The sequence below is a fragment of the Zosterops lateralis genome (genome assembly GCF_965231275.1).
Source record: "Zosterops lateralis genome assembly, chromosome: 3".
Taxonomy (NCBI): domain Eukaryota; kingdom Metazoa; phylum Chordata; class Aves; order Passeriformes; family Zosteropidae; genus Zosterops; species Zosterops lateralis.
Genome location: NC_139764.1, coordinates 64,721,097 through 64,734,368, shown reverse-complemented (window position 1 = coordinate 64,734,368; position 13,272 = coordinate 64,721,097). Strand labels below are relative to the sequence as shown.

At 42.8% G+C, this 13,272-nt stretch overlaps 1 protein-coding gene across 3 annotated transcripts in view; it reads left to right on the top strand.

The window, feature by feature from the left end:
* Positions 1–12,670, top strand: part of DCBLD1 (discoidin, CUB and LCCL domain containing 1) — a 46,700-nt gene extending 34,030 nt beyond the window's left edge. For all 3 annotated transcript variants that reach the window (XM_083857355.1, XM_083857357.1, XM_083857356.1), the window contains exons 8-15: positions 298–513; positions 1,537–1,661; positions 3,211–3,358; positions 3,439–3,555; positions 5,037–5,127; positions 6,108–6,157; positions 7,692–7,811; positions 10,297–12,670. In XM_083857355.1, the coding sequence (XP_083713481.1) occupies positions 298–513; positions 1,537–1,661; positions 3,211–3,358; positions 3,439–3,555; positions 5,037–5,127; positions 6,108–6,157; positions 7,692–7,811; positions 10,297–10,814 (1,385 nt within the window). In that variant the 3' untranslated portion in view covers positions 10,815–12,670. The remainder of the gene's footprint in view (positions 1–297; positions 514–1,536; positions 1,662–3,210; positions 3,359–3,438; positions 3,556–5,036; positions 5,128–6,107; positions 6,158–7,691; positions 7,812–10,296) is intronic.
* Positions 12,671–13,272: the final 602 nt, after the last annotated feature.

The window sequence follows — 13,272 nt, the reverse complement described above, 5'->3', positions numbered from 1 at the left end:
CAAAAGTGCAGAGATTAAAAAACTAAATGGCAAAAATAGCAGATGTAGTCAGAAGGTGTCATGTATGTAGGAGTTAGACTGGTAAAGGATTGGGACTGCAGCACTCTGGTACTGGATCATACACTACAAATTGACTGGTAAACACCACAGCTAATGGAGAGCATCAGGCTAGCACTAGATTCAGCAACGTCTGACTTTACTGTTGTGGGTGGTCTTCAAATGTTGCTAGCCTAATATAAAAATATCCTGTGAAAATGCAAAATAACTCCTTCTGCCTGTCTGTGTGGGGACTCCTAGGCTGCAACAAATCTCTCAGTCTGGAAGAGGGATTCCTCTCCAAGAGCCAGGTTACTGCATCTTCCTACTGGGAGGAGACCAATGAGTTTGGACAACTAGTCCTGTGGTCCCCAGACAAGGCTTGGCTACAAGTCCCAGGGTGGTCTTGGGCCTCCAACCACAGCAGCAACCGTGAATGGCTGGAGATAGACCTGGGAGAGAAGAAGAGAATAACAGGTATGTCACTCTCTGGTTATCAGAAATGGGTGTTTTAGCTAGAGAAAAAAATGTATGCAGCTGAAAAGCTGATAGTGCACTAATGCAACATTACTTTTGTTAAAAGTAATGAAATGTTCTGCGCTCAGGAATATTATTTTCCTATTTATAATGTCAGCTATTTACAAGACTGGTCTTCCTATGGGGATATAGGATTGAACTCAACTGTCATGCATATCTGATCTGTAAACATGCTGATGGAACAAAATACTTACACAGGAAGCAGTAGAGTCTCTGTGTGGATGATCTGGAATCAGATGCCTTTTAAACAAGGCCTAGGTGAAAGAAATTCCTGTTTCCATCTCCTGGTTTAATTGTAAGAATGTAAATTACAGTTGCTGCTAAAGATGGCCAATACAGACCATAATATCAAAAAGCAATTTTCATTTTGGAGTCAAAGAATTACAGAATGAATTAAATTAGAAGGCACCACAGTGGGTCTAACATATGACCCTGATCACACAGGGTGATCCTAGAGCACACAGCACAGGATTGTGCCCAGGTAGTTCTTGGATATCTCCAGTGAGAGAGACTCTACAACCACTTTGGGCAACCCATTCCAGTGCTTGGCCACCTGCACAGTAAAGTTCTTCCTCATGTTCAGGTGGAACTTTCTGTGCATCAGTTTCTGTCCTATTGCTCAGCACTACCCAGCAGAGCCTGGCTCCATCCTCTTGGCATCCCCCTTCAGATACTGATAGACATTGATGAGTTCCCCTCAGTCTCTCTCCTCAAGGCTGAACAGACCCAGCTTCCCCAGCCTTTTATGCTCTGTTAAAAATATCCATTGCTCTAAGATTTCCATTCTTCACCCAACTTTTAACAAAATTTCAACAATTTAAATTTCAACACAGTTTGAAAAATAAACTAACACCTTCAAGACCAAGTTTTCCAAATTGTTTTGGCTTCTGTGTTTGCATTTGAAAATGTTCCCTTAAAACAGGCACATAGCGAATGAAAATGTTTCTTGTATTTTCCTAAAAGGGATTAAGACCACTGGTTCTGGATCCATGAATTTCAACTTTTATGTGAAGACATTTACAATGAACTATAAAAATAACAACTCAAAATGGAGAACTTACAAAGGGATTCTGAGCAATGAAGAAAAGGTAAGGGAAAGTGGGAAGGGTAGGAAAACACAAAACAATAATGTATATGCTGTCTTGACATTGAAGGGCAGGCTTTCACTGTCAAGAAAGATTAGGTGTTTCAAACTTGTCTAGACTTGGGCTGTCTTTGCCAGTGTAATTTATGGCTACAGAGTAGATAGTAAGCTTGTTGAAACAAGGAAGTTATCCAGGGATTGGTGAAGCTGTGGGACACACACAGGGAGGCATGTGTATGTCTGCACCCTTCTTTAAAAAAAGCTGTGTAATTGGAGCTGTACAGCAGCTGTTGGGGCAAGTCCTTAGCTCAGCTTGGTGTTTGCCTGTGCCAGGGACGCTGTTGGTGTGGCACCAGCAAAGCTGAGGGTCAGCTCCAAATGCATCGGGATAGTCAATCCACGTCCCCCTGCCAAATGAAACACCCCCTCAGGGGAAGGGCAAAGCTGCTGGTGGAGTTTGTCTGAAAACATTTCTCCTGAAAACCTCATTTTTCCTTTCAAACAAAAGAAATCCCAAAAGCCCTCCTCCCTGTCCTCACAGTGTTCAAAGTCAGACCTCCATTCATCATTCCCAAGGGATCTCAGCTTGCCTCAGGAGAAGGCTCTATCTGGTCCTCAGGCCTGATGGCAGCTTTTGAAAACTTGGCAGAGCTGAAGAGAGATTTCCTGCTAGCTCTGATTTTCTCAGCTTGCATGGCAAGGAATTTCACTGCTCAACATTAATGGGGTTAATATTTTTTTTAATGTTAAACTGAGGGGATGCTGGCCCAAAGAGTGACAAATCAGCCTAGTAGTGGGTGAACTGCAAAGGCTAGCACATTTAAAATGTGCAGGCTTGCAGTTTCCCACACTGACTTGTTATATACAAATATGCCTTGAAAGTACTATATATGATCTTAGTTTCAGCTAAGGTACATGACAGAACCTGTCCCATCAGAGCCCCATGTGGCCTGGCAATTTAGCTAAGATATGCTGAGCTCACTTCTCTATCTCATCAGACTTTTAAATTTTCCTATATCATGCTGAAAGATCTCCAAGAACTAATATTGCAAGGACAATTATTAGTGTTCTGCAGAAGGGGCTGAGCTGATCCTGGGAAATACTGTATAAGTGCAGTAACAACTGTGTAGTTAATAGTCATTCTTCAAGAATGACATTGAAAACAGAGCACTTTACTAAAATGTCTAGAAATGGTTCGCCTCTGTTCTTTTTGTTTTTATGTTTCTGTCCCCTTTTTCCAAGAAAGGGTGCTGCAGTGCTCTTAAATAAATAATTTTTAAAAATTATAGCATTTTACCAGCATACATTAACTGGAAATTACACAGTATTGAAACGGTGATAATCTTTCTCCTCTGAGCTAACAGAAAAATGTGATCATCTGGCACAACTAAAAAGATTATTTCTTTCCAGAACTCTCAATTCCTAAAATCTTGCGGCTGAATCCCAGGTTATCAATGTGTTAGGATGAAAATCTTTGAAGCTGGATGTCAGGAGCACTTTGAAGAAAGAAACTTTTAGAACAGGGCAAACCATGTGTGCACCTTTTGTTGCAGGTGTTCCAAGGCAACTCCAACTCTGTGGACATAGTGCGCAACAACTTCATCCCTCCAATAGTGGCCCGCTACGTGCGGATTATCCCTCAGACCTGGAACCAAAGAATTGCACTGAAGCTGGAGCTGATGGGCTGTCGAATAATGCCAGGTATGGGGTGAGCAGTGCATGGGGCCTCTAAAGCCCACTGTGCTGCCCCAGTGCTGCTGATGCCTCCTTCTCTCTTGCAGCTAACAGTTCCTTTACGCATTCCATGTGGCAGAAACCGAGTCAGAGCACAGAAACCTCCCTTGGAAAAGAAGACAGGACTGTTACAGAGCCCATCCCCTCTGAAGAAACTAACTTGGGTAACACTCCCTAGTGCTGCATTTTCTCTAGGATGCATCATGCCTTCAGCCCAGTCTGAGTGAACTTTAAACTTCCTTGCAAATCAAAACTTTTATTCTCCCTTCAGAATTTATTAATGACAGAGAGAAGAGGGAGGAGCAATAAGTTCTTTTTGTCTCATGGCACAGAAAGAGATTGAAAGCCTTAATTTTCCTTGATGTGTTAAACATTGGGCTTTGGTTTCCCTGTCATATTGGTTGATTTGCCATGCTTGGTGGGTGGCTCAAGGGAATACAGTGAGCACTCAGCAGCAATTTTTTGGGAGAGTTCTTCCTCAATCTCATCCTTTATTTTAGAATTTTTTAGTACGTCAAGTAGTTGTCTCACAAAAGTGTTATCGTCTCTCTACACAACCATGACTCTTTCCAGAGTGAGTTCCCAGCTGAAAGCAGCACAGAGTAGTGCCTGATTGTGTCACTAAACACTCTTCCATAATACCTGTGTTCATGGGGGCTCAGACAACCTTAATTTGTGTAATTCTCCCTGAATTTGCAGTCTTTGTCCTTTAATGTTGTGGAGCTACCTTCTTAGACCTTAAAAAGCAAACAAAGTTTGGTGCTTATACTGACTGTTTGGTGGGCTCATAGCCAGGCAGGAATTGCCAGACCCACTGTACCAAATGCTACTACCCATTAGGTAGCTGATAGTTGTAGAAATCCCTCTGTGAAAGAACTAGTTGTAAGAAGCAATCAGTGGAAGAAAAAAAATTCTGAAACTGCTTGCCAAGAGCAAGCAAGCTCAGTTCATCTGTGCAGCAGTATGAGTAAACCATATCCATGTTCACTGAAAATGAAATCTACTGAGATTTCATCTGCTGAATTGTAAATACCCTGTGGACACTTCTACTGCCTTATTCTCACAGCTGGCAAGTGTCTGTAGAAAGAGGGAATGGCACGCTCCTGACACAAGAGCCATCCCACTGCTAATTTTCAAATCCCTGCTGTAAAGCATGTTGTGTTAGAATTTAACAGTGGCTGAACAGATTTTTCCCTAGGTTCCCTCATGGAAATCTTTGAACCATTTTGAGCGGAATGTTTCAGCCAGTTCAGCATGAGCCAGATACTTGGCATGTAAAATTGCAGTCTCCTTTGGCAGATTTATAAGCAACAGCAAACAGAGTGTGTATGAGTGGCTTTTTAAGCGTCATCTAGTGTGTAATAAGAAAGAACTGCTCTTTGTAAGGATGCATATAGATGCCACGCCAAGTCAAGTGTAACCCTTGAGAAAGTATATTCAACTGTTTTGTTTCAACATTGTTCCACACAGGTACATGGCATTCAGCCATGGCTGAGGAGTGGTCTTTTAGTTTTACAGTTGTATATTTTCATGCTCTCTTCAAGAAGTATTCCTGCAACATTATCTACTTTTTGCTGTAGTAAAAATTACCAACTTTAGGGTAATTTACCTTGTAAACTTTTATTCCTTCTTTTTTCTCATGCAGGTTTAAAGCTTACAGCTATAATTGTCCCCATCGTTATTGTGCTGCTTCTGTTCTTGTTCTCTGCAATTTGTATCTGCGCAGCCCTACGCAAGTAAGATACTGGTTTTTGTCAAAGGAGGCATTTGTGGGTACCTAGTTAGCATGTCCAACTCCATGCCCTCTTTCCAGAGCCTCCTTGCCAGGGAGCTGGGAATCGATCATTTGTCAATCATTCTTTTAAGTAGAACTCACCTGTCTCTGTGAATTGTATCTCTTACTATATGCCTCCCCTAGTCAGAGAAAAATGAAGGTAAAGCAGGTCAGAATTGTGCATAACCAGGTGTTCTCTTCACCCTACATACACCCACAAGCATTGAGGTGTAAAGCAGTCAAAGACAGCATACTTTCCACACCAAACCCAAATAAAAATTCAGTGAAGGGAACATTTGAGCTGTTTATCTGTATAATTTTATTTTATTTCCTTCCTGTTGTGTTTGAGCACTTAACCTAGCAGGCTGAAAGCAGAGCTCAGCTCTGTAGAGTCACACACATACACTGGTGTAAGCAGCTAAATCTGAGCTATTTTATCTCACAAGACTAAGGACTGGAAGAAGTACTGCTAACTGTGCTAGATGCCCATTCCTATGAACCTGCACTTGTTGAATCAGGAAAAGCTTGTGTCAGCAGATGGGGATTTGGAAGTGTAAGCAATGCTCTGGTGATGCTGCCTCGTCACCAGTGATACTCAGCTCTGCCCTGGATTCCCAGTAAATCAATAAAATAGCCAAAGAATTCAGAAGAGCAGACCCAAACACAGCCAAGTGTGACACATATAGACACCAACGCATCAAACTGATGAGTGCCAGCCCCAGAAATTTGAACACCAGCACTCACAACTTGCACACAGACAGAGAAAAAGAAAATGTCGAAGTGCTGATTTGCATGCCTGATGTTCTAGTAAACAGCAACCTCCAGGAACTTGAAGTGTAGCCTTGTCCTCAGACACTAAGTAAAAAGGCTCTGCTGGAGCTAAGGCATGAAGCTGAAATGCTGTTAGTACTGATGTTTATAAATCCTTTCCTCTCCTTGCAGGCGAGAAGCCAAAGGACTTTCTTATGGATTATCCAGTACTCAGAAATCAGGTTAGTGGAGAATCATGCACTTTGTCCTGTCCTGTCCACTGGGTCAGCAGGAAGGGGTTTATGCAACTAAGCATTTAATGCTTGTGAAATAGCATTCACATCTCCTCATTCAAATTCACCTCTTCATACAAGGGAAACAGCAAATGATAGTCCCACTTGTGTCATCCTAGCACGGTGCCCTGAGAAACAATATAATTTGGTTTCTATGACAGAAAGGCAATTAACAAAAGATCTATTATACAGAGCGCATAAGTTAGCATGTAAGAGTGCTCCCAGGTGCCTTCCTTTTCTTTCCCACTTCCAAAATACCTATTTTGCACAAAATTGCTGCTTTTCTTTCTTTTCCTCACAGCAGAGGGGATTGCCTTTCTCTTAGAGAGCAAGGGATAATAATTTTTTATGGCTTTAATATTTTCCTCTCACTACCCTCCCTGGCTGAAACTGCATTTATAAAGCCTAACAACAGTGAATTGTATTGGTTGAGGGATTGGCTTGAGCACACTGCTTTAGGATATGACTGCAAATTCCCAATGAAGTATTTTCTTTGTCTCGCTCAATAACATTTTTTAGAGTGGGGTTCCCATCAGCTTGGCAGTTGGGGTGTTTTTCCTGGTCAACCAGTTCTGTAGAGGAATATCCTTCTGAAACTCGGCTTTCCATAAAAAACCCAAACCACTAAGCACTTCATATGTCTCTTGACAAGTCCCTTGCAATAGCTCAGCTCCAAAATTTCATCCCTCAGCAGGTGCTGACGTCAGTGAAAGGAATGCTGTTACCCACAGCAGCTCGCCCTCATTAGAAAATTAATTTGTACTTAACATCATATTTGCTAATATGATTTTTCAAGGTCACATCATAATCCTTTCTCACTTGCTAATGAGGACAAATCCCAAGAAATTGGAGGTAGCCTCTTACCCAGTCAATTCATTTGTTGTATGTCTGCTTCATAAATCAAGCTCCTAAGCCCTTGTGAACCAGGCTTGGGGCTCAGAAAGCTGTGAGTCAAACTCACCTCTCCACAGACCTTCTGGCACAGGCTCCAGCAAGTCCCTGACACTGTGGATTTTTTTTTTTCTTTTCTGTCTTACAAGGATGTTGTGAGAATAAGTCAATTGATGAGTGCAGGTGCTCAGATACCAGTGAAATGGAAGCCACACTAATCTACTGAAGAAAAGGAGAAATTTTAAGCATTCTTTTTGCCACATATTCAATGCCAAGACATAGCTGACTTAAAGTTGGTATTTTATCAATATACCAACTTGAAGCAACACTGTAGGCACCTACAGAGTTTCAGCCCTTCTTGCCAAAAAATCTTATATAAACTTGGAAATCCCAGTTGATGATTCACTTCTTCCTTCACCCTCCATATTTAGGGGGCTTTTTTTAAACAAACAGCCTATTTTAGTCATGTTTTTAAACTATTTCAGTATATTGACAGCAATGAGTATACCAAAAATTAAACTTTCTGGTAAGTCTCCTGATCCTAAGCATTTAACTTGCTGATAAGCCTTCTATTTTTATTTCTTTTTCATAGGTTGTTGGAAACAAATCAAGCAGCCCTTTACCAGACATCAGTCAACTGAATTTACCATCAGCTACAACAATGAGAAGGAGACACCACAAAAGCTGGATCTGGTCACCAGTGACATGGCAGGTAAGGTAACAGCTGCTTCCTCTCAGATGAATTCCCTTTGCTCTGTGTGCCGAGCCAGTAACAAGGAGAGGGATGGCCCAGCAATGTTACAAACTTCAGTTCTTATACAAGCTTAGGCCCAGGAACAGATTTCTTCATGTTCATCCCAAATGCATAGTGAAGCAGATAAATACATTAGGGAGGGAAAGACCCAATATTTTGGAATTTTGTTTTCTTGGAGTTATTGGAGAAATGTCCTGACTCTGAAATAGTTACAGCTGAAGGTAATGATGGAAGGTGCTCTGGCATGAATGAAGTGTAAGAATGTCACTAGGATAGGATTGGTTCCCTTTGCTGACTAATTTTTGTGTTTCTGTTTGAACACAAGTATCTCTGTAAATGGAACAAAATATGATGCCCCTTGCTTGCTGATCAAGTAGAAAAAATTCTTACTTGGTTTATGGTGGGATTTCATGCCTGCTGGAAGTTGTGCTGAGATCCCTGTGCAGCTTTCCTGAACTATCTGGGAGATGAGGCCTCCAGAAGAGGAGGCAGGTAGATGAGAGAGAAGATAAAAGCCAACCACAACATTCCTCTCCTGTGCTACCTTGGCTCCAGGTCACTGTTTGGATAGAGCAAATCCTGGTGAAAGAGCATCAGTACTATTTGCATCCCAAAGGGATGATTTTTTAATTCATCCTCTTAGCACATCTTATCCCAGCCTAGTCTAGTCTGTCTGGTTAGGCTACTGAGACCAGCCATTTCATGGGATCAGTGATCAGCACTCTTGAAGAAAGATTGGTTTGCTGTTTCCAGCCTCCAGACCTTAGAAATTCCTTAGAATTTCTTCATTGTGTTTGGCAGAGAAATACATTTAAAAACAAATGAATGGTTACTGTAATTCAATGTGGTGCTCCTCTCAATATCTTTCAAAGACAGTTTCAATCCTTTATAGAAACTTTCAATATAAATATGCAGAGACCTATAAAGCAGGAAAGAGAATGAATAAAGGTTGCTCACAAAATATGGTTACTTGGTCCCCTGACCATGCTTGGGAAGTCTTTGCTCTCTCCACCCTTCCCTCCTGCTGTGTTTGTGAGAAGTCTGAACTCCCAGCCTGGCTCAGGTATATTCCCAGCCTTAGTATTTCACCTGTAGTCTCCTTAAAAACAAAAAACATGAAATAAGAACGTGAATTCAACCTAGAAATGTGCCATTTAATAATTTAATTGCAGGGAGCACACCATTTGCATATAGGTTATCATGCTACATGAAATTCCTTCACTTCAGACCCCCAGCTGCCTGCTGGTCCCCAAAGGCAGCCAGGAGGATGCTCCATCCTGAGTGAGAGAGATTTCTGGGGATGGTGGCACCGATGCTGGGGAGAGCTGCACTACTTACTTAGTGAGATATCATAACACCTTCACCCTACATGCTGAAGTTTGGGATGCAGCCAGAAACTGCCAAAAAGATTCACAGGACATATGGGATCGAATTCGACGCTCATGTCAGATGAACCGCGATGCCAGAACAGAAACCGAGCTAACTTCTTCACGCCTGCATGGAAACACGATGCTTTAGCAGTGTCATTTACTAGAGCTGTTCAGGCCACCGTATGGATCTGCAGGAGATTGTCACCAGTGCCAAAGCGAGAAAGTTAGAACGTTCACTTGTCTCATAATAGTATTACTTGTTTTCTCAGAAAACCTTCTCGTTCAGATCCCCTCACACGGCAGCCTGGCACCTATCTTAACTAGAGGTGCACTTCTTGCGGCCGTATCTCCTCCATCTCCCTCCTTGCTCCTGCTCAGGCCCTTTGCCTTAGGCTGGCTCTATCCCTGCCATCCCCCTCGACCGTGTGACTGCCCAGTTCCTCTGGCAGCACCATTCCCACTTCTTCCCTCAAGCTCATCCCCCCTGGCATGCCTGCAGCCGTGCTGAGCTGGCTTAGCACATTTCACACTTCCATTGACTCTCTTGGCTGCCGTTTTGCCTAACTTCATCCTCCTTGTCAGTCAGCTACTGTGAGATGCCTTTTAAATAAAGCCGGCTTGTTAAGAATCCTCTGGGCATTTTAATTATTCCAAAAGTGGAACACTCATTTTGGAGAACTCGCTTGTGGATCTTCGTGCAATGTCCTTTGTCCAGTTTGTTGCTAATATTTTGTTGACCTCACTCTTTTTTAAGGCTTTCAAGTATACTCCAGAAATGTTAGTTTATTTGGGAGGGTAGGTAAGGAAAGGGAGGGAGGGAGTAGAAAAAGAGATGGCAGATTGGAGCTTCTCTGTGGAAGAGCTTCTGCCATGTTCTGCTCGCTGAACGAGGTTACAGGATTGGTGTTGGGGAAAGGTTTCCTCACATCCCCAGTAACCACACATTTGATCCAATAACAGAGTAGTTTTTCAACATAAAATGCCTATCTATGCATAGATACATAAGTATCTATGTATTGTATACATAAGATAACCAATCTATGCCTTATTAAGCATTTTGTGCTTCCTTTTAGATTATCAGCAGCCTCTCATGATTGGGACTGGGACGGTAACACGTAAAGGATCTACTTTTCGCCCCATGGACAGCAAAGAGGAGGGAAGAAGGGGGAGTTCTGAGTTCGAAAATCACTATCACTGCCCTCACAGAGCTAACAGGCACGAATATGCTCTGCCCCTGACCAGCCAAGAGCCTGAGTACGCCACCCCCATCATAGAGCGGCACATGGCAAGAGAAGGTAATTTCCCCTCTGAGAACGGCTACAACGTTCCTGTCGCCTCATCACAGATACATTCCCTTACTGCTGGCAGCTTCTCCAGTTCCTGTAAAGCCGACACCAGGAACGGAGACTATCAGACACCCCAGAGTGTCATAAACTACGACAAACCCAAAGTTAATGGTGTTCTGACCTCGGTGAGCTACAGCACAGACTACCAGAAACCCCAGCAAACTGCTCTCGGGGGCGAGGGTTATTCCACGCCCAGAGACTGCCTCAAGCCCATAAGCCAGACAGCAATGACAGCTCTCTTGTGATTTGCCGAGCAGGAGCGCACGGTGCGCAGGAACGTCACTGCACAGCTTTCTGAAGTGAAAACAGAGTTTGGAGGGACTCTGCTGTGGGAGGCAGAAGGCAAACAAGCCCTGTGTACATAATATTGCTGTCTTGCTGGGTTCTGACATCTGAAGAAAGCATATGCTGTTTATCACTGTTTATAGCAAGAGAGATGTTATCAGTGAAGACTGTACATCTTATTTTCTGTAACTGATCTCAGTGCTCCATTTGCAATGTGTGCAATCTGTACATAGCTTTTATTTAAGGAGAATTTCTTAGGTTTCCTTTTCACCTGGGGGTTTGAAAGGATTGCAGGAATGCCTATTTAAGAAAAACAGTCCTCTTTCTCTGTCTATCTTACCTGCTGCTGTACTGGCAGCTGTAAATGGTGTATCTTATGGTTGTGTTGATTCATCTCCTTTCCTATGATAACTAAAGATAGGGCTGTAGTTCTAACTGGGAGGATAGAAGTTAAACTACTTGCTGCATAATGTGCATGAGAGAAGGCAGCTGAGTATTTAAATACTGTGCTCAAACACAACTTCCCAGCTGCTTTTTTAGCAGCAATTCTCACATGCTTGAATTTGATCTAGCATACAAGCTGAGCCCATTTAACTTGCAATTCATGTTAGAAAACAGGTAGGAAGGCTGAAACTGGTTTTGGGTTCAAGCCATGGTTATCACTCCATGACAGGAAAAAAAAAAAAAAAAAGACCAAAAAACCAAACCAATATCCAATACCAGTTAATCTGGAGAAACTATTTTAATTTAATTTTTTTTTTTTGTTTAGGCAGTGTGTGTGTAACCAAAATGTGAATTTACAGCTGAGAATTCAATGCTATTCAAGCCCTAGCTGATTCTTTTGCTGCTAAACTATAAGGAAATTTGTTCCTTGGCACAAAGCAGCAAACTTTCTGAACTCTTCATTTCTCCACTAGGTATTTTTCTGTCTTACAAATTTAGTGTAATATTTCTGTTAGAAGTATTTCAACTAACTAAAACACAGTGTGTGTATGGGTTACTGTTGAAGTTAAATTTGCAAGACAGCAGATCAGCACTGTTGTTTTCTAATAGTTTTTCTTTTGCAGCTAACTTGGCAGTTCCGTTTTCAGACAAACTTGAAAAAGCTTGGGATTGGGTGCAATGTATCGCACAGTAGCTGGCTCCTCTTCCAGCAGGAGCAGCTTTGGAGCAGAACAGCTTCTGGTCGTGACTGGGACCATCCACTGCCCTTCTACCTCCAGTGCTTGGGGCATTTCTTTCAATTCAAAAGCTTGTCCTAAAATGTCAAGAAGCTATATACTTCTGTGAAGAAAGAATGGTGCTATACTTAGAGCACAAGGTTGGGAAACGAGACCAGTAAAACCTGAGCTCTGGGAAAGTCGCTCTTTGAAGGCCCTCCCTTTATTTCCTTGTATATAAACGGGATGATTTGCAAAGGATGCAACAAGGATTGATCAGTCTGTTTGCGGAGTGCTTTCAGATCTCTGGGTGCTGTCAGAGGACGGGCTGGTTGCAGTGGTACTGCTCACAAATACTGCTCACTCCAGCCAGACCTGAACTCACGGCAAGCTGGGAGTGGGTTCTCTGCATCCCCCAGTTTTGCAGCCTCAGGTGGTGCCGTTCCCCGCACTGCTGCACCGTGCATGCGATTCCCGTGCAAAGGAGGAAGAGTCAAGGTAACCTCGTAGCCTTCCTGTGTTTGCTGTCAATACAGTTTCTGTGAAATGTCTAAAACACCTCAGGTCCTGAAGTGAAACAGCAGCAGCCTGTTTGTTAGACCGAGCTGGGCGGTGTTGTTTACCTTCTGTTGTTTACATGTCTGTGTAAATAAAGAACACTGGTATTTGTAAATCAGCCACTCAGGCCTGCCACTTCACTCTGTGACTCGATCATCACTGCACGCCCACTCCCGCCACATACCCTGCAGGGTGAGAAGGAAGTGTTCCTTACGCCCTGCAAAAGTGCCAGTTGCGCTGCTGCAATTCACGGCCCCCTGTGTGACAGGCTAAAAAAAGATTCTCTCAGTGCCCCATTTAGCCCAGATTTTCGGTCCATAAACTCTTGAGAAGAAGAACCCATAAACAAACTCCTGCACCCAATCCCCACTGCTGGATGCATATGATTGAGGAAAGGATGAGGATGCCCTTCTGATGAGCTTGAAACCAATCCTCCACCCACACAACTAATTAGCCTGACTTGTCAGTTGACAAACAAGTCAGTAATCAGGCCTACTCCCCACCTAATGAGGTAGCTAAGTAAGACAGCAGTGCAAGGGGACCAGGCAGCAGATGACACTACTTGTATTATAATGAACTTTTTGCATATTTCTGCCACATGCTTGGCACATCTGCAGTGTGGTACAAGTGTCAAAAGCTTCTTGGCAGCATCTGCTTATTTCTGCTGTCATTCAAACCCATCTTAACAGCTAGTTTAGCC